At 37.9% G+C, this 27,338-nt stretch overlaps 2 protein-coding genes across 5 annotated transcripts in view; one reads left to right on the top strand and one right to left on the bottom strand.

Moving 5' to 3' along the window:
* The window catches only part of LOC146468009 (uncharacterized), a 36,858-nt gene extending 16,663 nt beyond the window's left edge, over window positions 1-20,195 (bottom strand). Inside the window, exons 1-3 of the mRNA XM_085125090.1 lie at window positions 20,058-20,195; window positions 17,669-17,708; window positions 11,755-11,815 (exon numbers count right to left, since the gene is read on the bottom strand). The gene's annotated coding sequence lies outside the window, so the exon portion shown is untranslated. The remainder of the gene's footprint in view (window positions 1-11,754; window positions 11,816-17,668; window positions 17,709-20,057) is intronic.
* On the top strand, window positions 350-26,161 carry LOC146468008 (AT-rich interactive domain-containing protein 3C-like). Of its 4 annotated transcripts, none has more exons than XM_085125093.1 (9): window positions 350-407; window positions 7,731-7,875; window positions 9,998-10,384; window positions 19,031-19,103; window positions 20,405-20,499; window positions 20,621-20,709; window positions 21,400-21,670; window positions 22,286-22,538; window positions 22,926-26,161. In XM_085125093.1, the coding sequence occupies exons 2-9, from the start codon at window positions 7,741-7,743 to the stop codon at window positions 23,132-23,134; spliced, it is 1,512 nt and encodes a 503-aa protein (XP_084981219.1). In that variant the 5' UTR covers window positions 350-407; window positions 7,731-7,740; the 3' UTR covers window positions 23,135-26,161. The 4 variants fall into 4 exon arrangements, with proteins under 4 accessions (XP_084981219.1, XP_084981217.1, XP_084981218.1 ...); XM_085125091.1 differs by lacking the exon at window positions 350-407 and adding an exon at window positions 6,010-6,298; XM_085125092.1 differs by lacking the exon at window positions 350-407 and adding an exon at window positions 6,349-6,564.
* Window positions 26,162-27,338: the final 1,177 nt, after the last annotated feature.

Below are 27,338 nucleotides of genomic sequence, written 5' to 3'. Positions count from 1 at the left end.
ATTACATGTAAACAAAATGGCTGTTTTTCTTGTTCAAATCGATCGTATTCCCGTGCTGTAGTGAACAACTGAAGCTATATAAGCTTGCTAACCTTTCAAACAGTCTCCACTCCCCAACTGAGCATTTTGCCGACAGCACAATAGTACAACAGTTTTCACTTGACAGCCATCAGAAAAAACAACCAACAAACATGGGCACAAAATTAATTCAAATTACCGCAATTCAGGTTTGACGTTCCTCGCTGGAAAGCTAATTAATATTTTACAGTTGAAATGTGCATGATTGATTACCGAGCTATTTAAAGGCGAATAAATTTATAGCGGCTTGATAGAACTTCATGATCGAGTTTTATTGCCGAGCAGGTTGTAAGTAACAACAAAAATTTCCTCATATTCAGGCTCTTCGGGTAAGTTTTCCTGTGTTGTCTGATATCAATTTACGCACTTAGTAACGACTAGCTAGGTACATTTGTTGTTTTTCTTCAAATTGCCTTCGAGTTAGCTGAATAACTAATCTCTAAAATATGCCATTAGGTTTAACTATCGTAGCTAACTAATCACGAAACTCAGCCACATATTTTAATCATGGATAAAGACTCTGGGTTCCCTACAAAAAACTCTTCTATTTTTTAATGTCAAAGTCAAAGCTACCAATAACAAATTAAAACTAAAAAAAAACACACTTCTCAATGGGGATATTCTACAACGTGGGATTGTTAACTTTTATTGATGTAAGGCATTATAGGCTCGATTAAAGATGAATTATTTATCGATGGCGAGATATGCTTTAAAAAAAATACAGTATTAACGGCAACTTTAGGGTTGTTTGACTGCTTAGTTTTCTTTTCTTTACTCGGTATCCGAACTTTTGCAATATCAAGCTTTTAATTAAACTGTAGCACTTTCGTTTATTGTGGCTGCAAATGAATGACTACCCGTAAATGCCTGCGGCAAATTAGTGCACTGTGTACTAAATATTTGAGGCAAGCTACTTGTTGTATACTATATACTTTTTTGGTTGCACCATATTTCTTGACTGGTTTTATTAAAAGGTTTGGCAAACGCCGTAATTTTTTTTCAAAGAATAAATTATTCTAAGAGGACATTTCGGAGACGCGTGCCGTTATACCATAAATTCATGTCTTCATTTGAATCTTGTCATGAGGCAAATTCATTTTTATCCCCATGTTGCTTTCATCCATAAGAGTGTATATCTTTGTTACCCTAATTTCAAGCAAGGAAGTTTACACTTTTTTTTATATAACATTTCCGGTTGCCAGAAATAAAAAATACACAAAACACGAAACAAACCTTAAGAATATCAAATGGAATGTTATTTTTTCGGAGTTTACGTGGCTCAGAGCAGCATAGAATTTTTTCCGTAGTACAGAAATGATAAAATATTCGGAACAAATATCTCACAAGCACTATTTTTCTCAAATGGAAATTTGCCGAAACGATTGCAACTTAATTAACACTCGTAATTTGCGTAAAAAAATGCGAATATATATGGTTTTACAAATTAACGGAGACAGGTGCAATTTTCGTTGTTGACAACAATTTCCGAGTTAATGTAGAATGGCAAACTTTCTTGGATATTGCTTATCGCGTGCAAAAGTCATTACCGGCGGGGAATGCGCGATTTCAGCATGTACTGAGACGAAAAAAAAAATTTGTTGAATGAAAAGCTTTATATATTTGCGCCAAAATCTAAAGAACTTCCTGTGCGGGACTAGGTTGTGTACTGATATTATAACCTGCGTGGCTATGGGGTGATTATCCATCATTACTGATTATTATTCCATAAACACCCGGCTTAATTTTAACGAGGATGTGCTGCACAGTAAACAGTAGTATCAGTCTCAATACATCGCTTCACTGATTGCGAACGGCTAGAATTACGTTGAATGTAGTTAGCTATTGTTGTTGTAGTTGCATCTTCGGTTACGCGGTCTTTTGCATCTAAACTCTTGATGTTCGGCTCACTGTTAAAGTGCTGAACTTCCAGCTACCAGAAAACGCCATCAAGTTCTCAGAAGGCCCACCGAAGCTTACGGTTAAATCGCTTGAACGCCGAAATCGTGTGCGTTATTGTTACCTTTGCAACCGGGAACGTTTCCGACATTGCGAGGAGATGAGTGATGATCGAGCGATTTTTATTATTGTAATTTTTTTTTTTTTGGGGGGGGGGGGGGGGGGCGGTGGCTTCCGTCGCCAATGTTTTAGTCATCTTTTTTTCCTTATCCCCGTTTTGTTACTCGGATAAATGGCCATGTTTATGTTAAAGACTGAAGCGGGGACTATCAAAATGGGACTGAGAGTCTTTATCTTCAATTTACAATTTAAGAAGTTTGCTCATTTGCCCCTCTCCCCTTTAATCTTTTTTCTTTTCTTTATTTGTTTACCGTAAAACATAATAATCTAAAACAAAAGTAGCAATAAAGATATGGTGAGGAGACCTCGAGAAACCATCGGGCTTACATAAAGAGGTCACATCGAAAACACAATAAATACAAAATAGTGATGCGTATGTGCGGCATTTCTACTAGAATTGTCGCTTGTCTTCTTTCCCAACGGGGCCAACGACGTCTGTCAGTTCACCAATGTTGAGTTTCGTACCTCTTGTTGGGTTAGTTTAATTGCGTCTTATGGCTTATCCAGAACTGCTTCCAGTAATCAGGATTCGTTTTCATTAGGGTGTCCCGAAGTTACGGTCGTGTAATGAGTGCGATCGATCTGGACGACAAACACATCTTGGTTCAGTTGTTCGAAGCCCGATTAAGCTAATCCTGGATTAACGTGAACTTCGATTCGAGTTTAATAACTAATTAATAAAGATTCTTCCAAAAGAGTTTTGGCCCTCAGTTTTGAGCAAGACTTTTCTTTACCTTTAGCTTAAAATTAGGCTTTGAAATCACTTTTAAAGAGCGAGATTAAAACCTCGATTAACTTTTAATCGTAGATTAGCGCAGGAGCCCATAACCCCGGATTAGCGTTAATCGGCTTTCGAACAACCTGCCAGTATAAATACTGCTATTATTCACGTTGGGCACCCCGCTGAAAGACGAAGCCCTTTGTGGTGCTCTCGAGCTCTGAGGGCAGAATTTAAAGCCAAAATGAAAATACAGTGGAGAGCACTGAGGTCTTTCACTACGTACCCAAGTCCTGTACCTCTCGCTAGAATGAACTCCCCTTAAGGTATTCCATTGAAAGAGAAGTTATGACATTTTTTTAAAGCTTTCCTTGGAAATGCTTGCTTTCACGTGCGCTGCAGCGCCGTACCTACAGGATAACTATTTCGCTAGCTTGTGACAGCAAATAATAATGGTAAAAAAAATACCTAGCCTTGACTGCGAGCGGCACCATTTAAGCCATTCCTAGGACAATGTATTATTTCTGTCGTTGCACGACGTTATAGTGAATTGCCTAAAAAGTTTCGCTCCAAAAATGAGACCAGTGAAACAATAGTGTGTTCACGGCGGCCATATTGGAGGAGCGAAACAATGATTTTCCTTTGGGAGATAAATTTTATTTTTATGCAAATATCTTTTATTGTTGGCCTTCTCCAACATGGTCGCCGTGAGCACCCTCCATAGGACAATACATTAAAATGGTAATGCATTTATATACCGTACATATCACATAGTCATCATGGTGGCGATGTAGGGTGAGATCGGACGTTGGCATGCAAAGGCTCCACTGGCAGCAGCCATAAGTCCATATATTGATCTCACCCAGCCACCCACCCATGAATGGAAAGACAGATGAAATCAGAGATAGGGATAGGCCACAATACCGGGGACTACGCCCCCTACTCTTTCCGAACAGTGTGTGGGTTCTTTAATGTCCCACAGATTATTAGGAACAAGCTGTGAGACTGGACCTACGGTTTATCGATCAAGCCAAAATGAATGACTTCCTCTACGACTTCTTCAAGAAGTGGTAGAAGAAAGCAAAAAAAAAAAATGACAGCTAATTACGAGAACAGGTGGAATGAAAGCAAATACCAGTAGTGAATGATAATGAGGATATGGAACAGGTGATTGAAAAGCACGTAAAGGAATTGAAAGGCAATGGGGAGAGGTTACGGGAGCCAGCTCCTCCAAATTAATGGTATGCGACAGCAGGGAAGCTCTTCTATAAGAGTTTCATGGGAGTACCCTGGTGGCCAACTGCCACTACAACAATTATATATTTTTTGTTGTGGCTTCTGTTTGTCTCTTGCCTGGGGCGTCGTCAGTGTGTTGTATGAAGAAAACCTCTCAGGGCTACTCCGACTACACACGTTGTTATGAACAACAGCGCCGGAATAAGCGATACCTTACAAGTGACGTGAAAAGGAACGGAGAGTTTCTTCAGGTTGGAAGTAGTCAAAATGTTTGCTACAGCATATCGAAAATAGAGGAACTTGAAAGAGAAATGATCTCGGAGTTAAACACAAAAGGACTGAGAAAAAACAAATCTCCAACCCTTGTTACTTTGATGAGGAGACGTTTCTATTTTGTACCTGTGAAAAGGAATTAATTCTTTATTTACATCCCCAGGTTGGAACTGAAATTAACCCTTTCTGTATCCTCGCCAAAACAAAGCAAACATAAACAATCCCGAGATGTGTCCTGGGGACTGGTAACAGTTGACATGACCAACCCATTTTACCAGCGGCAAAATGAATAAAACCTTGCACCTGTAATTACGATGAGATATACTCCCAAACATTTTGAGCTTATACAGCGTCATTCGAAACGTTACTGGAAAACCAGATCCGATTTCAACAAAGAAAGTATTTCCTCTTCGTTGGTTAGACACTGATGAGGCAAAAACGGAATGCAGATGAATTCTACGGTTGCTACTGAAGTCAGTGACTCTTTATGTAGACTACGGGTAGTTGGAAAGCACAGAGCAAGCGAAACACGCGCGCGAAAATCGCCTCCGGCGAGGAGCATTTCCGCGCGCGCTCGCGCTCTGCTATCCCAAGCTGAAAACAAAGAGACCACCACTCAGTCTACTCCCCGTGACAAAACCATGTCCGCGGGTTGAAATAAGTGACACCCTGAGGGTAGGAACAGAAAGAAAGCGACCTAATTATCGATGTGGGTCTTTAATTCTCGCTCCTTTCCAGCCAACAAACGCACCCCGTACCCGCTTCTCTTCGGTAATGTCACGTTCGAACAGATCTTAACGAATCAGAGTTCGCAGCGTAAGGGTTAAGGACAAATGTGGCTGTTCAGTCGGGTTAAAATAAGTAACACCCTGAGGATAGGAACAGAAAGAAAGCGACTTAATTGTCGATGTGGGTTCTTAATTCTCGCCGCTGCTCTCCAGCCAACAAACGCACCCCGTACCCGCTTCTCTTCGGTAATGTCACGTTCCAACAGATCTTAACGAATCAGAGTTCACAGCGTATTTATTAAATACTTATTGAGGATTTAGGCAAAGAAGGGGCTTTAGGTCAAACTCTTGTTTTGTCTATTGTTTATGGCGCCAACCAGACCCCAAATATTTAACATTTACAGGTGGTTACCCAAAACTGTGGCACAATATTCGGTTCTCAATAATCCCAATTATGTCACTATCAATTTTGTCCATGGCTCACCACTTGCAAAAAAAATTCATTTTGCTGCACTCCTTGGGGTATTTAATCCTTTGCAATTCTTTCTTTATATCTTAATAGAGTTTCAAAGTATATTTCAAGCAGGCCTTTGATCTTCTTTCAAGTCTTAACAACCTGTTGTCAGCCAAGACACAAAACAAAAGAGGTTTTCATATTAAAATTAAGTTCAATATGCCGTGGCATGCAACCGAGAAAAATTTCCTTAAATATTCAACCAAAACCGATTTTTTTAGGCGAAGCTTCTTGTACCAGGACACAAAAGCTTTAGCTTTGATAGCAAAGCTAACCTCGGCGAGCTGGGTCATGCATATAAAGCCGTGATATCAAAAACTGTCTTCTTGGGATTGGAATCAAAGATGATTTTTTTTGTTATTTTGTCTTCGTTGATTAATAATGTACGTTATCTAATGGCAATAGCAGGTAAGAGATCCCCATTACTGCTGGTGCCTTTTTGAAAAAAATGCGATTTCATACGGGACGTCCATAGCGACCTGTCGTTACCGATTATTTTGGCCCTCCTCTCCCACGTGCCACAAAGAGACCACTCGCTTTTTTGACATTTTACAATCGATTCTGCCCTGCGCACAGCGCGTGTCACACGCCCAGGACGCAGATAGCAAACCAGTTTCTCTTAAGACTGATACCGTATGAAGTGATCAAAATTTAAAGCTCGACGCACGATTCAAGGTAATAATGGGATAAAACGTGTGGCTTTCATAGTAACATCCCGGTAATTCATAAAGCGCGTTCTTTAGGGACGTTAGCAACAGTTTCTGTTGATAAGGCTAAATTGTATAGGTTATTCATGGCTTCTGAACAGACAAAAATTAATTAATCAGTTTACTTACCGACAAAACTAAAGATGTTAACTGGCATTAATCCAAGCAAGACGCACTTAAGCCAACGTCTCTTTATTTGAGGTGTATAATCTTCCGGCTTGGTGACTGTAAACGGTAAGTCGAGTTTAAATCAGGATTTTAAAATTGGAGTTATGGAAGTTAAATGACCCGGTAGTGCCAGCTAACCTTTCTTCTACTGATCAAGATAAACTGCAAGTTGTGATGGCGATGTGGTTGTTCACTATCCTGGTGTGCACCAAGGGGGCATCAGATCAGTTACGGACGGAAATGATTGCTTAGACCGTCCCGAATCGGCTTAATTATCTAACTGTATGACGTTTTATCACCATATTTCAAACTAAACTTTTCAAAATTCGACTGTGGTCGCTTAGATCGATAATAGAATTTTTAATCCATCAACAATTACCGCCGTTAAGTCACGTTGATTCAAGCTGACATGAAGGCGCGCTTTTCTTCCGCCGTTCGATCGTGTTCGATTCCGGAAGACACTACCGTTAAGGCTAATAAAACTCAAGTTTAATTTCGCCATCTGTAGGTGAATTTACCCACAGATATTCTCATTTGTCGAATTAAATAACTCTTTCTGGCAGGTTGACTGATTACGAATTAATAAGAAAATGGCCAGAAACTAAAACGAATATATAAACTGTAATCATTTTTGGCCCTGTGGTGACGTCACTCGACTATTTTCCAGCACAAATCAAATTAACCGCGTTTATCAAAATCTTTCCGTTTGTATTGATATTCTTATATGTCTTTTCATCCGCTTTTCACTTATAAAAGTGCTTTAACCATTTTCAGTTGACAATTTCATTTTTCCCACGCGTACTTATCGTTCAACCCCGGCCGGTATGGAAACAGTTGCGAAAGATCACATTGCATAGAATAATTCACAATATTATAAATTACAATGCTAAGTAGATGCGCTATTTTATCCCGAAATCTTGACTACCATCTACTGATTTAACGCCTCTGAAAGGCCATGCTACATTGAAATGGTAAGACGCCACTGACACACAGATAAGTACAATACGCCCTAGTGCCTACGGCTTTTTCCAAGGCCAAGGCAAACGAGTGTAACAGGTACTGGGCTGAATGGATTTAAATAATATCTCTGAGTCCTTTTGTAAATAACGTCACACCTGGACTGCTTTTTAATTTGTGGCTACAATTGATATAAAAAAAAATTATATAGTTGTATAAAGCTCAGCCGCGCGCATGTACCACTCGACAAATTAATTTTAATCTCTTTTTTTCAGTCATCAAATTATGACAGAGATGTTCGGCTCCAAAGAGGACTTCGGTTGCCCGAAATATTCAACGGCTGACAGTTACATAGGAATTTTGTCCGCGTATCACGGGAGGATTCAACACTCGAAGGCCTCGCACAACGGAGATTCATTGGTGAGTTGATTAATAAACCGAGATCGCGAGCCGCAATTTTTTTCATTTTATTCGTTCAGCGCGCTTAAGTAAACACTATTGAATGCATACACGGTGTTAGTATTGTGCGGCGATTAGAAATGCCAAATTGTGCCATTTTATATTTCAAGTCTCTCTTTGAAATTGCGTGGCGAACACTGGTTTTCAACGTGGTTTTGATTCGCGGATGCATTTTGCACCTTTGCGCTCAGCTCGTGATCTCCTATGATTGTTTGAAACTAGTGGAGCCATGTGAAGCAGGTCTAACTGTTTAAAAAATGGCCTCCTCTGAGTTCACCGCTTGAAAAATTTGCGTCAGCCTATCGTTCAATTTTAATGTGGACACGACGGTGTGATCTACACAAGTTGAATTCTTAATCTGACTGATATTTTGAGAATTAAGGCAATCTGTCAGTGATTAATAAAAAGCTGATGATTAGGAAAATGTTGGCCGACGCTAGCTATTACGTTTGCTTTTGCAAGCGACGTCAGTGAGGGGCTCATCAAAGTAAATTGTTTTGACGACCTAAATTGAAATGTATCTTAGTCATATGGATTTTACGCTGCGGAGAACGCCATGGAAAGTTATTAATTTGATTGGACACAACTTGAGGTAAAATACACCCTAATATTTGGCATTTCCTTTCCCTGTGGCTTTTTTTAATATCAGTTTCAGCCTGGCAAACATAAGTGCTTCCGATGTTTACAAACGAAAATCATATTTTATTTTTTAAAATTGTTGCATTTAATATGTACATTTCCAAGGTAATATTAAATTCTCCGATCGCAATGTTACCAAGAAATTATTGATTCCTTTCTAGAATACGGCTCTTTTATTAGCGTACTGGCAAGCAACAGCTATAAATAAGATTCTTAAGGGCACCCTGAAAAGAGCTTGACTTATCTTCATTGCCGAGAGATTAACATTTTTGTCGCTGTTTATCTGACAGGAAAAAACAAGACAAATAAAAGATCGTTTCACCAAAATAGATACACAGCCTAGCTTTGTAATCTAATTGGAGCATTCTGAAGCCACAAGTATTAATAGGAAAGAAGTTTTCTTATCGCGCGGGTGGAAGCTTCCATTATTATTAGCGCGCGAAAACAGTCGCAGATAAGGAAAGAGAGATATTACTTGATTAATTATCGCCAAGCTCTTGCATTTGTAATTCACAGCTGCGCTCGATGATTCTATTCTTGTTTGACGATAGAAAATATAACACAGTTACGCTTTTTGAATTAATCGAACCTTCAACGGGGAAATAATAAAAAAGAAGTTTTATACCGGAGGGCGCATAAAATCAATCATGATCTCGAGCAGAGCGGACCACGAGTGTTGTCGGTTTCAGCGCTACTCAAATAATAAAAACAGAGGCGATTAATTTTTGTGTTTCTTTTATAAAGGCTAAAAAGCTGAAGATTAATAATAACGAAAGAACAACAACAATTTCAATTCTGGACAAAATAATCGAGATCCAGGCGAGACAATTCTTTTCAATATTTTTTGTTTACAAGCCTTGAATGCATAACAAATAAAGATTCTCGGGGAAGACGTTTCTTTATTAGTTTGGGAAAGAATTAATTGTAATCTCCAGAAAAACATTAATAAATGCGATGATTAATGCCACTAAGGCGCCGAGTTTTGAGTCACGTGGCCTCGGTTAATTGGCGATAATTAATTACAATAAGAAATCGAATCTCCATGTCGGCTAGTGCGCATGTCATAATTGGCGATTTCAATGGAATGCCCCATCAAAGCTGTGTCAGTCGATGTTTGAACTCCAACTGGTCGAGTTATGTCTTCGGAAATTTTGTCCGCCAATGCGTATCACTTCCAGGAAATAGGCTTTTTATGAAACCCCCGTGATTATTAAAATTAAATTTCTGTAGAGCGGAACGGTGCAGCAATGGAAAAGGGGTCATCGCAACCACAACAGCGGAGCGTTGTAAGTCCGTGTTTTGTCGTCCACTGATTTGCATTTTCATTTGATAGCTAATCTATTGATTAATTAAAATGGAAAGTGTTTATGATCTCGTCGCCCGAGGTCGCGTTTCTTTCATTCAACTCTTCCTGTGTTTGTAAAGTTGTAAAATGCTTTTGCAGTCCGCCGATCGAGATGGGCTGCGGACAGACCGAGAGATCAGGCGGGAACCTTCATCGCCGCGCACCTTCAAGCAGCACCGCTCATCATTGTCGAGCGGCTCGGTGGAAAGCCGGATGGCGGAACTTGATGATATTCAACGGTCGATGGAGGTGGAGGAAACGGAGGAGGAAGGATTTGAAGGGGACAGATTTAAGAGAGAGCCCTACGATACGGATTCGGACAGTGTTTCCAGTGGGCGCGATGGAACATCGTATCCGCAACACAGTGCTCGCGTGCAGAGCCAACAACCCCCTTCACCAGTGGAACCTTACATCAACAACAGTGTCAGCGGGATAGACAGCAGAATTCCTACTCACGAATGGACATTTGAGGAGCAATTCAAGCAAGTGAGTCCAGATTTCTAACTAAACCCTTCAAGTGTTTGATTTTCTTAAGCACAAATACTAAGCCACAGAGGTTTTTGGGTTTTGCATCTCGAGGGCCGTCATTAATCAACTTGATTCGTACAAAAAGTGACACGGCTCAAGCGAATATTAATAATTATTGTTCCAAACAAATCCAGCGTTTTGGGCTGTAATCGATTTATTCATTCACTCGTTCTATTCAAGTGAATTCCATTCTTTAGTGTCGCTGCAATAAAGCATCTTTTCAGGGTCTTTGTCGCTTGACGCTAATCTCTCAATTCCAAATCGCTCTTTAATTTAAACTGAGTTATGAGCAGCGGTGCATATTTTGCCGGCCAATTTGACAAGACGATTTATTTCATTGTGACATTTTGACAACGATCGTTTTAATTTTCCAAGTTTGTGAGGCCGCTCCCAAGTGCGAACTTTGTTGCTGTCGTTGAAGAAAATAAATTCAGGGCTCAAAATAAATTGCAAATTACGACTGTAGGATTATGAGGGTGTGTAGAAGTTATGATACTGGCCTTGATAAAACGGCGATTTGGGAGTTTGACGCGCGAATATCGGGTTTATTGAATTAGTGGGTCATAGAATGTGTAGTTTTAATTAACCTATGATACAAATTTGCATACCGGGCTTATCACCTGGGTGAAATAAAATATTGTATTTGTCATAAGAAATTAAAACGAGGGGATATTCACTCCAAACAGGAAAACTTGATTATTAAACGGCAGGTTCTCTTTTAAGCAAGTTTGAAAGGTGATATTATTATTGATATATATATATATATTTTTTCATCTTTTCTGGCCATAGGATATGCAATTACTTATTATTATCTGTAGCTTACAAAGATACATATGAGCTACACAACAATACTACCTTCAATTATTAATATTTAATAATAGTCCAGAGTTAATATAGGCCCTTGGCAATTGCAAACATGGATTACAGCTCTTTTTGGGTGGCAGGTTGACACACCACCTGTCATTCATACAGCCTGTCATTTTTAGCCCTAATAGTTTTTTACATATTCTGATTGGCTACTAAAACACAAGATATCCTGCAATACTCACTTGCTCAAAAATCAATCACAAACTTTCCTATTTTCATATTTTAGAAAAGAAATTCGCACTTTAATTTCGTTGGTTCATTGGTTTGTAATACTGTAAGACAATTATCCGCTTTGGTGTTGGCAAAAGAAGCAAAGGATATTAATCTGTCTGCTTTGATGAATAGTGGCAGATGAGGTGTTGTGTTTTGATTCTTTTCTTTGAAGTCAATAAAATCTTGGCTTTAATACATGTACTCTTCAATACAATAACTTCTTCAAGCTACACAGACAGCAAGTACACTTATCTTAGATTTGCTGAAGGTAATATGGCTGCTGTTTATTCTTGTCAAAGAATTTGGCATCTAGTGATATTTGAGATACATATCGTTCATGCATTATTTTCATTTTCAACATAATCATTGGCCCTGCTTGATTAAGCTTTTAATCTTCTTAGATATCTGTAACATGGTCATTGTACTTCTTTTTTTTAATAAGAAGTCTCTAAACCCAATTTTTAATACATATTTCCATGTCACAGAAAAATTGAACAAAGACTACATTCAGATAAGCACAGCTAACTTTTGATTTGCAGATTTCTTCACTTTACCCAAAAGTTCAATATTTGGTTTTGAATTCCTTCCAAAGGAAGGTGTTTTTTAGTTTTGAAAATCATGGCAATGCCACCATTTAGAGAAATATACATGTATTGGCTCTTTTGTTATTGATGGATGAAATTCAAATTAGATTATTTTCAATCCTTGTGACATATACTTTAGTAGATCCATAGATGATTTTCATTGTTTTTAATTCCTGTCTCAATCCATAAAAAATAATGCACTTAATGCATTATTATGGTAAAAAAAGAGAGGATATATTGTTTTTCTTTATCAAGAGGTGTTTGGAGGCAACAGTCGTATTTTTATGTTTCATTAATTTTCCATTTTTTATTTATGTTGGACTAAACATTCTCAGCATTCAATTAAATAGCTTATTCAGAATGACAAAATAATGTCAAAAATTATGCAATATTCATATTCGTACTGCAGAAGGAAAGTAAAAATTAATAGCTTGAGCTATTATGAATATATATGTCAAACACAGCATGATCTTTATCAGCAAGCAGTAAATAATGAATATTATGACATTGGAAAAACTGGATATAATTTTAGCAGTGAAACTTGTTGTCAGAAATAACAAAGCAAGTACTTTAAATCCACTGAATCTTTCTTTTATCCCTCAACAGCAGAATTCCAATGTGGATTAGCTGTCAATAATAGTATTGTATTTTACTGGATGCTAAGTGTGTCGGTTACGCAATCATCCCTCAATGTGTTTATACCAATGTGAAATTGTTATTTCTTAGAACAACCAGTAGACAGGGCAGCTAAATTGGAGCAAAAGGTAGATCTACAACAATGTAGGGCAGCTAAAAATATTTTAGTTATTTTATGGTGTAACTAATTAATCAATATCAAGTTAGGAATGTTTAGAACTCAAAATCCTTGGAATAAACATAATATTTACTGCATAATTAATTGTTACTGTCTAGCAGAGAAATTTGTCTGTTTTGGATTTCTTGGATTGTAATATTACTTGTATTTTGGGCCTTTTTGGCCATTGTTGAATTGCTGAGGCCAAAGTATCATAAAGTACATGTATATGCGGTAAGCTTCACTCAAGTTGGTTACTAAAATACAGCTTGTATTTCTTCAAGACTGATTTATGTGTGATTATTGGTAATAATGCCAAGGTCAGACAGACGTATGATATCGAATTTATATTTAAAGTATTTAAGTCAATATTTGTTAAAGGGGCTGCAGCAAATTTGTGCAATAAATACACTCAAGAACCAAGGGAGACTTCAAATCTCCATGAAGGCACATATACATATTGCTTTTTTCCTTTTTTAACACAGAAACAAAAAGTCCAGTAATAACTGTTTGCTACAATATACAGAAACAGCAGTCTTTCAGAAAATGTGAGAGGAAACGTACACCCATTTACACAAGTAGTAATAAGTGGTTATTAAAATGCAGTACGATTTGATGTAACCCTTCATTTGATTGTTTTTTGAAATGCTTTCTGCTTACACTAAATCGCTGCCATACATCCATTCATTTTAAAGAAATGGCATTTTGAGACATAAATTTGATGACATTTTACGTTTTATTGTTGACAGATCTTGAAATCATTCTAATCAGCACCTAAACAAAGAGACACACGCGTATCATGATATCAACTACATGTAATGAGTGCAGTTTAGCAATGCAAGAGGAATGGTTCATTTGATATACAATAATTTCATTGTGACTGACCTTTAATTGATATGATTTCATCCAGAATCAATCTCATCATGCTACAATGTAGTAAATGCTCCTCCATGTGCAACCATCTGCTTGATTACATTGTTGTATACTATATGGCTAATGGTGTGTGTCAGACTGTGTGCAGTTGACCATTTTTGATTACGTCAGTCTGTTTATTTGTCAGTTTAACTGGAACTGTGAGGTTAATGAATTGATGCGCAAGGGAATGATACTGTGTTTATTGGATTATGGATTTCATTAAAACCCTTTTTGAGCTGGAGGGCAAATAGCAATGGTCAAATTAAACAATAGGCCGGCGGGCAGATTCGACAGACAAATATTTATCTTTTGGCTAAGAGCATTGATAAAGAACCTGAAAGTAGCTGGGAAAATCGTGTCCTCAGCCTGCAAATATGGTTGGGCACTAGTCAAGCCCTTGAAATGTAATTACTATTTAATTGCTAGGTCTGGGATTTGTAAATGGTTCCCAGTAATTTAGTAAAAGGTTCACATCTTGTTCTATGACAATCTGTTTAACCATGAGCAGAGGTTTGGAAAGGGCTTTATCTCAACTACTTCTTTTCTCATGAAAAAGTTCATTTTCTTAGCGTACATCACAGATGAATTGAGCCATGTTTTAATAGTTGAATTCATCTGTCATGCAGGCTAGTCTTCCTGTGAAAACCAATATCCCTCCTAGTGAAAATTGAATGTAATACCTGCACGAATTAGTTCAGGAGTTAGCAGTCACATTAACCTTAAAGGTTAAACACTTCTAGACAAAACATTTTAATTTTACTGGCTTAATTGTGATCAAGTAACCACAAGGGCTATTAAAGATGGTATCTTTTTCAAACACTGGTGTGCGGCTTGAGCCCTTGTACATGATTACCAATATAAGTCAAAGAGTTCTATTTACCTCACATAACGCAACGTCCTAGGGGTAAAAAACATAAAAACTAAATGTTATCTTGTGTTTTTATTAAGGCTATCTCTATAAATCTATTTTTTGACCTAACAGCTGTATTTAAATAATCATTATATGTTGCAGACTGTAATTAAGAGTCATTTAATTGACGGGATTAATATACTATTTTGGTAACAAATATAAATAATGTTCTTGAAGTAAGACACCTCTAACATTCAAAGACCTGATTGAATTGAATTACTGAATTTCATTAACCTGTTCTAAAAAGGAGGGCAAGAAGTAATGACAGGCAGGCAGATTCCAACAGCAAATATTTATCTTTTGGATAAGTTGATAAAGTCTCTGAAAGTTGCAGGGAAATCGTGTTCTTAGCCTACAAATATGATTGACTAGTATTTAAGTCCCTGAAATGTAATTACAAGTAGTATTTAATTACTAGGTTTGGAATTTGTAATTCAGCAAAACATTCAGGCCTTGTGATGTAGAGGTAATCTGCTGTGACCACAATTACAGGCTTTTTGCCAGAAATTGAAAATTTGGCATCCAAAGGACAAATCTCCATCTACAGTAAAATGTTTTAAAAGATAAGGAAAATTTTCATTAATTTTTTCCAAAAAGTAGATGCCTGAACACCCTTCTGGCTAAACCTTGACCAACCAAATTAAATCAATACTTTTAGCTATTGAACGTTAAAAGATGGACTCTTATTCTAGTCAAAACAGTTGAATTTTGCTGGACTTTGATTGAAGAACCGTAAGTGATATCAAGATGATATCCCTGGCATTTGGTTCGGTTTCAGCAAGTGCTTGCTAATATCAGTCCATCAAGTTTATTTATCACACGTAAATGAAAAACACAAAAGATGGAAAGAGATGGCAAGAAAGTCTAAAGGGAAACTAAACTTTACCTTGTAATGTGTGTTTTTATCAAGCCCTATATGTGTGTTTATATTTTAATTTATTGATCTTCATGTAGGCCTTAATTATATATAAATGACCGTTATGCACACACTATTATATTATAATATTCTTGAGGTATGCAAGACGCCACTTACATTATAAAACCTGATTGAAACAACTTATGACACTTGTACTTTCCAAATAATTAGGCATTTAGACAAACTCAAACTGTGCAGCTAACATCACTGCTCTCTTTAGTGAAACGGAAATGGGTTATAGACAGTCAGACAAAATCATTACCAAGCTTTAACTATGTTTCAATTTACCTTTTATGTTTGTGTTTTATGTTATAATTTTTTTGCGTTCTACAGGCAAAATAAGTGAAGTGTAAAATAGTATAAAACAGGCCAATGATGGGCCCATCTGCTTCCTGGTCAAAAAGTCTCCCCTATTTCAAATCTTGCAAATTGTGTGTGGTGATTTGATATTCCACAACACTATGAAAATCGCAGGAAATTTACATCAAAGTAACAATAAACACTGAAAATGGCAACTTTCACCCTTGTCTATTCCATCTAAAGCAGACATGTCTAGTCAAGCTTTAATACACAATAGACACTACACGAAAAAACGCCTTTGCGCACATCAAATGTGTGGTCAAAGACTGTCAAAGGCCGCCTTTGATTACCTTTGATTCGAATCACAGGTGACAAAGGCCGCATTTGATTCACCGTGGATTCAAATTTGTTTCGAATCAAAGATATCAAATATTTGATCCACCTTTGATGCGCGTCATAGGCGGAGTCAAAGTTGTTTGATTTAAATTTGATGCGCGTCAAAGGTAGGGTCAAAGTTGTTGATACATTTGAACTCACTTTTGATTCGAGTCAAAGGTATATGCAAAGGCGTAAAATATTTGATGCGCATCAAATGTGTTGCCAAAATGTTATTATATTTGACCTCATCTTTGATACGGATCAAAAAAAGAGCAAATCCAATTTTTCGTGCATTGAGAGAAGGTGCACAATTTTGGTTAGGAATTAATGCCCAAAATTTCCAGAATGGCTAAACAGAAGCCTCGATGATGGTCAAATATGGCGTGGCATTTTACAGCTGTATGTAGGAGAAAATGTTTCTACACAAAAGCGCAGCAAATGTTAACCTCATTTAAAGTTTTTCCAAAAGCAATTGAGTATAATTATGGCACTTTCGCCCCTTCATCTATAGAGCCCTCTAGCTTGCTTTCTGAAGGGGGCTGATAATAAATGTACCTTGCTTTTTGTAAAATTTTCTCATTGTACAGAGCTTTCAGAGTAAACTGAAGTAGGTTGCTATCTGAGAACATTTTCGTGAACATTTATACGTGGAAACCAAGACAAAGACAGTTGCTGCAGTAGTAAAAATATATTCATTTGCTCTATCATTGACCACCTGCTAATTACAATGTAAAGCATTCCAAGCAGGATAGTTTATTGGCAATAAACTGGTAGTGTATAGGATGTCCTTCTGCTGGGGAGCACAATTTTACATTAGGATCATTTCAGCTGAGGGCGACTTCAAAGTTAAAGTTATTTTCAAGGTGGTTTATCAAAATTATCAGCAGCCTGCAGAAGAAAGTGTCAGGTCTAGAGTACCTTACATTTTTTCTTTCTGTATTTGAAAACATTCCATTATATGGTTTCTTCGTTTTACAGTGTCAAAAGTGACCTCTCAGATCCCAGGTACAAAAAAATGCCAACAAAGTATATGTCCTTGCTAGTAAAAGTAAAAATTGAAGGAATAGTTTTTCGGGCTGAGGTAAATCTTTTAAGCAGCTGTATGCCTTTTGGTAGCATAGCTTGAGAACCACTTAATACAGTTGCTCTCAAGTTTCACTTGGCTGGAGCAGAACTTTCTTGCTAGTGGTCTGGCCCCAGTTGTTCAAAGAGTGACTTATCCATTGGATAAAGTTATCCGCTCTTTGAACAACTGGCGCCAGGTCTCTTAATTAGATTTTGCTGAATTTTTTGTTTACAACTAATTTGTCAAGGGTTCTACTTCTGGGGCTGTACCACACATACATTATTGAATTACAGTATTTACCTCTAACAAAAGATATTCAATTGGAGTTTTCCTTGTTGACCTGTTAAATAATGATAATAAAAAAATGATCAATAAAAATGTCCCACGTTGGGCCACATCAGGGCAAGAGTCACTTTGAAACTTCCCTCAAACTTTCACAAGAATTCAAAGTCATTGTTTACAATTCACTTCTTGAATCCATTGTCACAACTCAGAAATAAGGTTTATTTCCCACTTCAGAAACTGTGAGGAGTCTGGTATGAGTGAGTGATTGTGGGATCCTTCTTTTTTAGGGGGGGATGGGGTGAGGGGTGGTGGGCAAGGGACTTGAAAATACCAGCAGCAGTTAGAAATACTGATAGCTATGCTTCCCCCAAGAAAATACAGAAGAATGCACTATTCTTCAGCTGCAACAATGCCTGGAGTTCCCCAAATGATTCCACACTCCCTTACTCTTACATGTACCATAATTTCTTCCCATAGTTTTAAGAGTGGGGAGTTCTAAAAATGAACTTCTGAGGGCTAGGTAGGCCCACTTTGGTGATTTTTGAGGGCCTGAGATATTTTACCTTCTCATACAGAGCATAAGAATCAAAAATAAAAATAAATTGGTGGTCTTAAATTACTAATTTGAGCTTTGTAACACAGAAATAATGGAAAAATAACCAAGGTATTCTCTTGTCAAATCTCTTCGTTGTAGGAACATTCCCTTCCTTGGTGACATTTCTGTGCTATGTCCAATGCCCTAGTACAAAATAATGTTATGTGCCGGTATATTTTCCTTTGTGGAAATTCTGTAATGCCACTCTCTAGAATAATCTCTGCTGAAAATAGTTCATTTCAAAATATTATATTCATAAATATATTTTAGAGAAAATGCTCCATGTGATTTTGATCGAAAAGTTGCAATGAGCAAACCAGATTTTGTTCAATCCTGCTCTGTTTATAATCTTGCTTTATTTTGACCTGCAAGACACACATAGATAGTGATAACATGTTTTCCCAGATCTAAAGGGGTATATTCTAGGATAGATGCAGAATATGATATTTACAAGAATTTGCATATAGTGTATAATTCTTATTACTACAACATAAACTTTTGCAAAAAAGGGGGCTGGGCTGAAGATCTCATGGACTTATACTTGAACGTCTATTTGAAGCTGCTACATAGTTTTTCAGTGTCTTTTCCCCAAATCATACACACTCTTCAAGGAACAGCTTTCAGCTTTTCAGTGAACCTCCTCCCCTCCGCTCTCCCACTATCTTATTTTTCGTTTTTTGTTCCTTGGATAATCTTTGTGTTGTCCTAGACAGATTAATTTTAATAAGTATTTATCTTAATAACTATCTTTAATTGATAATTCCGATTGTTTTATCTTGCAGTTGTATGAGTTAGGCACTGAACCAGAAAGGAAAGAATTTTTGGATGATTTGTTTACCTTTATGCAGAAAAGAGGTACGTTATCACCTTGAGGTTCTCTTGTTAAAAAGCGCTCTAATTTTAAATTATAGTTTTAAATGAAAGTCAGTCAAAATTGGGACAAAACGGAAAGTTATACAGCAACCCACAACGTTGAGCTGTAAACCTGTAAAATTCACAACTGATACTCATCCTGAACCTGCTTTCTCAAACTCATTAATAATTCATGCAGTCAAAAGCCAATAAATGACCTCCATTTCGGTCAGGTGGATGAATCTTGATACCCCAATGAAACACCAGATGAAACACCACCAGGTTTTCATCTGAGATGAAACATGTTTTTCATCTGAGATCAAACATTTGCATTTTAATGAGATTAATTTCTTATTGTTTCATTTGAGAAGACATGTCAAAAACTCGGGCTTCGTGCTTTATCACGGGTTCCAAATACCTCGAAACAGATGAAAGCACTCGGCCTGCGGCCTCGTGCTTTCATCTGTTTCTCAGTATTTGGAACCCGTGATAAAGCACTCGCCCTCGTTTTTGACATATTACTTGAAAAACCGGGCAAAACTTTAAGAAATATGATGAATACCAACCTAATGATGGGAAGTTTTAAAATTATTTTAAAATGAAAAAGGCTAAAGGGCACAGGGAACTGCAGGGATTATTTAAGATACATTCCAAGTATTTCCCTAGAGCGTTGAGTTTACTTAGTACCGAAATAACGGCTGGTAGGAAACTAGAATATTCCCAAAATGACCCAAAAGGAATAAGCACCAGAAGGCATCTACACGACCAAATTGACTGCTTTCAACACAGTAAGGTACATTTTGGAAGACAATTTCAAGTGTACGTAAAGTATAAGTCTTGTTTTCTTTCACAGTCAAACGAAACGTGCACGAGGATATTTGTGATTTTCCCGTCAACGTGACAACAACGTGACCCAATACTTCATAGGAAAATTTGCGTGTTTAAATGAAAACTTACCTGGCATAAACTGTCTGTGAAGGCCGAACCTGTCTTGGAACTGATTTTGGCAACGAATTTATGGCAAATTTACGATTTTGAAGAGTCGAAGACAAGAGAAATCTTCACTCAACTGACTCAGCATTGCAATGTGAATAGTTTCCCGCTGTTTTGGCAGCTTGGTGAGCCGCTTGCCACCGAATTCTCGATGTACGATTGGCTAATTTACTTCATTGAAATCACGTGTTGTCCGCAGTTTCCCGCCTTTTTGTGGCAAGCCGCCGCGTCATGAATCGCTGCATTGTGAATAGGTTGTTTCTGTTGTAATCAAGTAATATTTTTCTTTTCTTTTTTCTTTTTGTTTTTAGGTACACCAGTAAATAGAGTTCCCATTATGGCAAAGCAAACATTAGATTTATTCAAACTTTTCAAGCTGGTCGTTGACAAAGGTGGACTTGTAGAGGTAAGTGATAAGAACCTAAGACATTTTTTCAACTGTTTATATTGTTGTTGTTGTAGCAAGCTTGACTTTATCTTTTTATTAGTTGTTTATACCGTTTACCAACTTTATGGTCATTTCCCAGGTTATTAATAAGAAAATTTGGCGAGAGATCATTAAAGGGCTCAGTTTGCCAGCATCTGTAACTAGTGCTGCTTTTACTCTTCGTACACAGTGAGTACAATCAATCAATCTTTATTTTCACTTTCACCTTAATTAATTTAAAATTACGTAACTGCAAATAGAATCATAAATGGCGTAAAGAGAGTGGAGTCCAAAGAAAGAATGGCTTGTAATATGGAACCCACAAATAATACAAAATTTAATAACGGTTTAACATATTTTTTTAAAACAAAACAAATACGTTTAACATTTTAACAAGATAAAATTTTAAGCAAAGCAATTACAATTCGATACAATCATCAGAGATTAAACTATAAACAATTCAAAGGAAGAATGGAACTGTAATAAAAAAAATGTACAGTAAGAAGAAAAAACTTCAATTCAACAATAGTAGCGCCACAAGAAAAGTGCTGTTCAATAAATTTAATTTGAATGGTCACTTTTATCAGAAGTTACCACAGATCCAAAATTTATAACCTCACCGTAAAGGAGTTAAAAAGTTGTGATGTCTTAAAAAATCTGCTGCTGCATATTGCGTGACTCTTGATGCCACTGGAAAGTCGCGTGCAGCATTTAGACACACCATCAGCGACATCAGCAGATGCTTGTATCTCCACCACAGACAAATGTCATTGACTCTGACAAATTTATTTGGAGGAAAACATGCGGCCAGGGTGAGGCTGTTTGTTTAATTCCTGTAGATGTGTTAAAAATGTGTTTCTTTTTGGTTTTGACTTGTAGATACATGAAATACCTTTATCCTTACGAATGCTCAAAGAAAAAGTTGTCTACTCCAGCCGAACTTCAAGCTGCAATTGATGGCAACAGGCGAGACAGCCGAAGATCGTTTGGTTCATTCCTGTCCCAAGCCGTGTCCTCAGAAGGGACACTCGCATACAGCAGCCCCAGTCCTACGACTACCCCGCCCGCCTTTACGACTAGCAGCTCCCCAGGGATCACCCACCGGTCGAGTCCGGGTTCCGGCCCGGGACCTTCCGCATCTAACCATGATGTAAGTTTTTCTGAGAAAATTTGGGGAGTGGGGAGTTAATTAAAGGGGAAAGAGAAGGGTACTTTTCAGTCAGGAGAAGGGGAAGAGGTACACTTTTTCCATTCGTGGGTAAGAGGTACGTTTCACTAAGGGGTATCATACTCTGAGAGTAGGGATATTTTTTTTGTGGGGGAAATCCCTCGTCCGATAATGATCTGCGTAAGCCCACAAACATTCTTAAACGTATTCCTATAAACACTGTATAAACATTGTGTAATCTTTTCGGATACCTTAAAAATCGAATATTGATTACTGTCCTCCCAACAGCGTCCTGACATATAATCGCAGCAGGTTTGCTTGTTCCTTCCTTTTCGTATCTTGCCTTTCAGCCAATATGGAAAGGGTGGAATGTTTTAGAGTCTGTAAGAGTTCCCTTCCCGGTAGACTCCTTGGGTATTACTCGCCACAAAATAGTCTCTCTTCCTTTAAAGTTCAAGATAATACTTTTTTTTTTTATTAGGGAGAGCTTTCGACTGATTTTACATTGTATAGCGCGTTAGAACATGTTATGACCAATGCTCTATATAAGTATTTTAGTTAGTTAGTAATTCATTACCATTATTAATTTTTTTAAAGGTGCACGTACCCCCGTCGGTCCATGGTAACAACGGCGTTGCTATGCTACACTCTCCAGGCGTAGTTCAATACAGTCCTAAACGCTCCTCGAGCGTGACAGAAGTAGGGTCACGGGGTGTCGCGTCATCACCCTCAGATGCTTCGCCGTGTGGCTCACCAGTCAAGAAATTTGCCGCCGCAAATGAACGCAACAGTAAACCAACTCCCACGCAGCTGCCTTGGACGCATATCAAGATTCAGACTCAACCGAAAGGTAACTAGTAGCAGCTTTTGAGTGGAATTGTCTGAAAACAAAGTTCGCGTCACCAAAGACCATATCCTAACTTGGTGGTCAGTTGCGGCATCACGCGCATACTGTGTTAAACATTTCGAAGCTGGAAGCAAGAAAAGTAGGCCGGCGCTTTTTGTTCCTATTTGAAACTACGTTCATATTCTCATTTAAAACGATGTTCATGACCACAGCTGATCTGTGCTGTCATTTTTAAAAGTCCTGCGTTATCCCCACTCCATACTCCAGAGAGCCCAATTCGTGCCCAGTCTCCCCGTAACTTCTGGGTTGGGCAATAGCAAAGAGCAGGGTAGCATGGTCGGAAACATCCTTGAATGGATCAACAATATGTGTATCTTTCTTTTTCTACAGGTATGGCTCAGAGTGGTCAATTCCAGTTCCCAGACCCAGAGAGATCATCGCGCAGCCGAGAACAGAGACAATTACCGCTGACCCTTTTGGATCAAGTCAGCGACAACTCGTTACTGGTGTCTGTGGAACTCAATGGGGTGGTTTATCAAGGTGTTTTATTTGCGCGGCAAAATCGACCAGATTCGCCCAAAAGTAACGAAGAATATTAGACATTTGTCATTTCTATTCACCTAATTTAGGCCTAATCTCCACGCTACTGTATATCGCGTGAAAACGTAATCTATAAAATTTAAGTAATATTTCATTTTTTTATAGTTTTCGCCGCAAACCTTTCTGGGGTTGTCACGCAACGCAACGTCACGTAACATTCTCCCTTTGACAAAACGAGATTGCGTGACGAATCTAAGAATGATTGCGAAGCAGATTACTGACAGTGTGACAAATTTTTTTCCGAAACATCAGCGTGCGCTTCTTCGTGGCAATTTTCCGTTTTATTTTATCTTACTCGTTCGCTCAAGTTTTATTCACGTTAACTTTGATATTTTATCATTTGAACGCATTCTTCGCGTACAGACGTGACAAAATCCTCAACACAAATTTTGATCTCCATTTTCTTCGTAAACCTTCAATTTGTAGTCTGCGAGGAGAGCATTATGAGGAGATTGTTGCTTTTGCATTAGGTATCTTGAGGTATTTTAATCAATTTCTAGAAACAAGGGGATATCTATATTGCCTATTCCGAAATTAAAGGAAAATAGGCCGTATCTTGTATAGCTTCCTATTTGTTTTAGTCCCGTAAAAACCTAATCGTAAATGATTTCTTGGAAACTGAAATTTGCCACAGATGAGAAGAAATAACTAATTTTCAAGGTATTTATGTGTTTTGAGACAAAACGTTTGATTGTAATATCTGGTGTCAGATTTTTTCCCGTGAATAAATACGGAAACCTCGAAAATGATTTCAAACAAATCGGAAGAATGTTCGTCATATTTTGACCTTATTTTATACTGCAAAAACGTTAAGGAAGCTAGGTCTTTACTGAATATATTATTGATGTTATTGTTTAAACTATGAAGCCTGTATCCCGATATATTATCAGAAGCGTGCTCAATCATTTTTTTATTATTAGTGAGAAAATCCATGCACCAACGTACATACTGTAAATACGTCCTACCAGTTGAAATACGATTATAATTCTATTTTCCTTACTTCCGGAACCCTAGAAAATTTTCTTAAGACTTCGTCATGTTTCGTGAACGTTCTGTTTAATTTTTTTCAAAGAAACAAATAATTAGCCTACGTATTTAAATAATTTTCTGTACAAATCCCAAGTTGCACTGCAAAGTCGACTTTTGTTTTCGATTTCTACTATTTGTATTAACATGTTTAGTCCCTGCGAAGAAGTTGACCGTATTGTAATTTTGAGTCAGCGCCGTTTCTAGGTAACAGCCTATTCAGGGCCCAGGGCCCGGTTGTTCGAAAGCCGATCAACGCTAATCCCGATTAAAAATTAACCGATTTTTTCATCTCGCTCATTAAAAATGTTTTGAAAACTAATCTTAAGCCAGTGGTAAACAACCGGGCCCTGGAGAATAGTTAATCCTCGACTTTGCTGGAGCATGCTGAATTGTGATTTACTATTTTATATAAATCTTTGCTTCCAGAGAGTTGAATGACTATCTTTTTTGTCAAAGATGTGCAGTGTATAACAAAGAAATATCCAGTTTTTTACTTTCCGTTGAAAGAAACTTTTCGTAACACTCAATGAGTTGGGCGGACGCAAATCACAGGTTGTGTGGTCAGTTCGTAGGTGTACACTCCAATTATTTGCGTTGTTTAAGCCCGAACCAATCCAGAACAAGATATGACGTGAGTTCTAAACTTTCCTGTTTGTCAAAGAGCTCTAATTTTCATTAGGGTCGAGGACAGTTAGAGGGCGATACGAAAAACAATGAAATAGTTGAAACTGGAAGGAATGTGAAACGAATACTCAGACCACGTTTGTATGAGTACTAGGGTCGGAACTTGCACCAGCGTGGCTCGTACTGACGTATTTTGGACAGGTATCGTATGAAGGAATACAGAGCCAAAAGAGGGAACCGGACGGACTCTTATTGGTTTGGAGGTCGTACCGTTATCATGAAACAAAACAAATCCCAAATTTTTTTCCCTGCAGAGTCTGGCCTTTCGTCAACTGGCTTCTCTTGTTCTTCTTTGAATCGGGCTTTATACGATCGTTGGTCAGTTGTTGAAATCGTAGATGTAGTCAGCTTTTGTGTTTGCATCATAGGAAAGCGTTCGATTTTCGTTTATAAAGAAGTGTGTAGCAATAGTCACAGTATATTAAAGGCGCGATGTACAACTCACGGTTCTAAATGTCAACGTCGTACTCCAAGTGAGACCTTGACATTTAAAACTGTTATTGACTGGTACACGTGTTTCACATATATTACCAGATAACAAGTCAGTAGCTTAAAGACGCGACTAAACGAGCGGTTTTTGGTTATACAGGCGATGTGATAATTTTTGACCTATTAAAAGAAAAATGCCTAAAGCTAGCGGAAAAATTAGCGTCACACCCGTCGCCAGTGGAAAATCGCTCTTGTAGCCACGGTTTAGTATTATTAGGAACAAGTGTCGGTTTTTAAGAAACTCGTAGACTTACCCGAATATCTTCCATTTACTATTGATCAATCAGAAAGAGGCACGACAACCTGTATGTTTGTTCATTTATCATTAGCCGTCGAGTTACTTAGGTGCAAACTAAGGCTATTTATTCACGTCAGAAAACGGTATTTGTTTCACGGAGTGCTTGGTATGTTCCATCCTTGGAGACCCAGGGGCAGATAATTAGGTCAGGAGAAAGTCAAAACTAGGGGTATTTTACGAGAAAGAACGAGTCAGTTTTGACTTCCCCCTGACCCAACTATCTGCTCCTGGGTCTCCTAGATGGGTGTGTTCGAAAGAAACACTAAGAGAAAACTTAGGTGTAACAAAGATGAGAAACATTGTTTTCAGTTTCTTTTTTAAGTAACAAAGGTTCTTGGTTTTTGTTAATTTTACAGTTGTTCAAGCACCGCGGTGTTTTTTTTTTTTCGTTGTTGAAATATACTGAATGCATTCCTTTGTGAATATTTTTATAACCGAGTCAATAATAAAGGATTATGTATATGTACACTTCTACAAAAAAGTAATAAAATAAAACAGCTACAAAACTGTCTTGTTGATGAACGCAGTTACGTTGTCGTCAATTTTTAAACAGTTGAACCTATGATCAGACATTTTTTTTAAAATTATTTTTCGCCGAGGAGGTACACTGATGTAAATAGAAAAACTCTCCGAGAGATTTGGGACTTGAAACTGAGTGTTTGCCGTTGAAACTGTCTCTGCCCTTAGATTTGCCGGAAACGTTATTGAAAACCATAAAACTGAGTTGTGAAACTTCTTCTGATGCCGGGAGAAGACGATAACTCCACGATAACTGTTGGCCATGAATCAATCTGAGACATAAGCATGCTATGCTATGCAATATGGAGGCCTGAACGATGTCGCATGATCAGACGAGAGGATTAGCGGGGGGCGGGGGGGGGGATCCTTGCGGTCAGTGCATGAAAATTAACAATTACTCCTTGAGCGCTCGTTGGATATGCCACATGATAATAATTATTACAACACGCGCGAGTGGAGCAACTGTTTATTTAAAACAAACAAGAAATATTGCTAGATCTTGCTGTTTCCATTTGTAAGGATTTAATGGCTGCTATTTCTCGGGCATGCTATAATGGCTGAAGGCCGCTAAACCAATCAAATCTTGGGAATTGCATTTTCCAGTGATCCTGTTTTTGATTATATAGCTTAGCCTGCCAGGCTGTCAGATGTGAAGAACATGACAACACGCATGGCAGGGCCCACTTTGCCAGTATGAACGGAGGTGTTGAGCAAATAGCCAGTTGAAGAATCTGCTATGACAAACCCTTTGAGTCCAAATCTTCTTCGTTTCAAAGGCAAAAAATTGCCTAAACTGGACTCGTCCCTTCAATCTGATTAGCGTTTCGTCTAAAGACAATACTGGGCAGTTGTATTAACTGCCGTAAATCTTGATAGCAAAGCATTTAGAAATGGCTTGATTTTCCATAGTTTATCCCTATTAGGATCAGCAGGGTCTGGAGCATTATCATTATTAACAAAATGAAGAAATCGCAGAATGCGACTGAAGGTAGCGATCTCTCGACATGGTGTTTGGAAACAATGGGTTCTTGATGACAAAATTCCGGCTTAGACCAGTAAGACTTTAAGCTGTTGCTGTTTTTTTCTCACTAAACCCATTGCTAAGGTGAGACCAAGCGATGAGTTTAGTTCTAGGATAGAAAAATCGTGGAGATGACCTTGCAAATTGCGGTCAAGACGACGTT

This window comes from Pavona decussata, unplaced genomic scaffold (genome assembly GCF_977016875.1).
Source record: "Pavona decussata unplaced genomic scaffold, jaPavDecu1.1 SCAFFOLD_133, whole genome shotgun sequence".
Classification (NCBI taxonomy): domain Eukaryota; kingdom Metazoa; phylum Cnidaria; class Anthozoa; order Scleractinia; family Agariciidae; genus Pavona; species Pavona decussata.
Note: the sequence above shows the minus strand (reverse complement) of the source record. Positions and strands in the feature narration are given on the sequence as shown.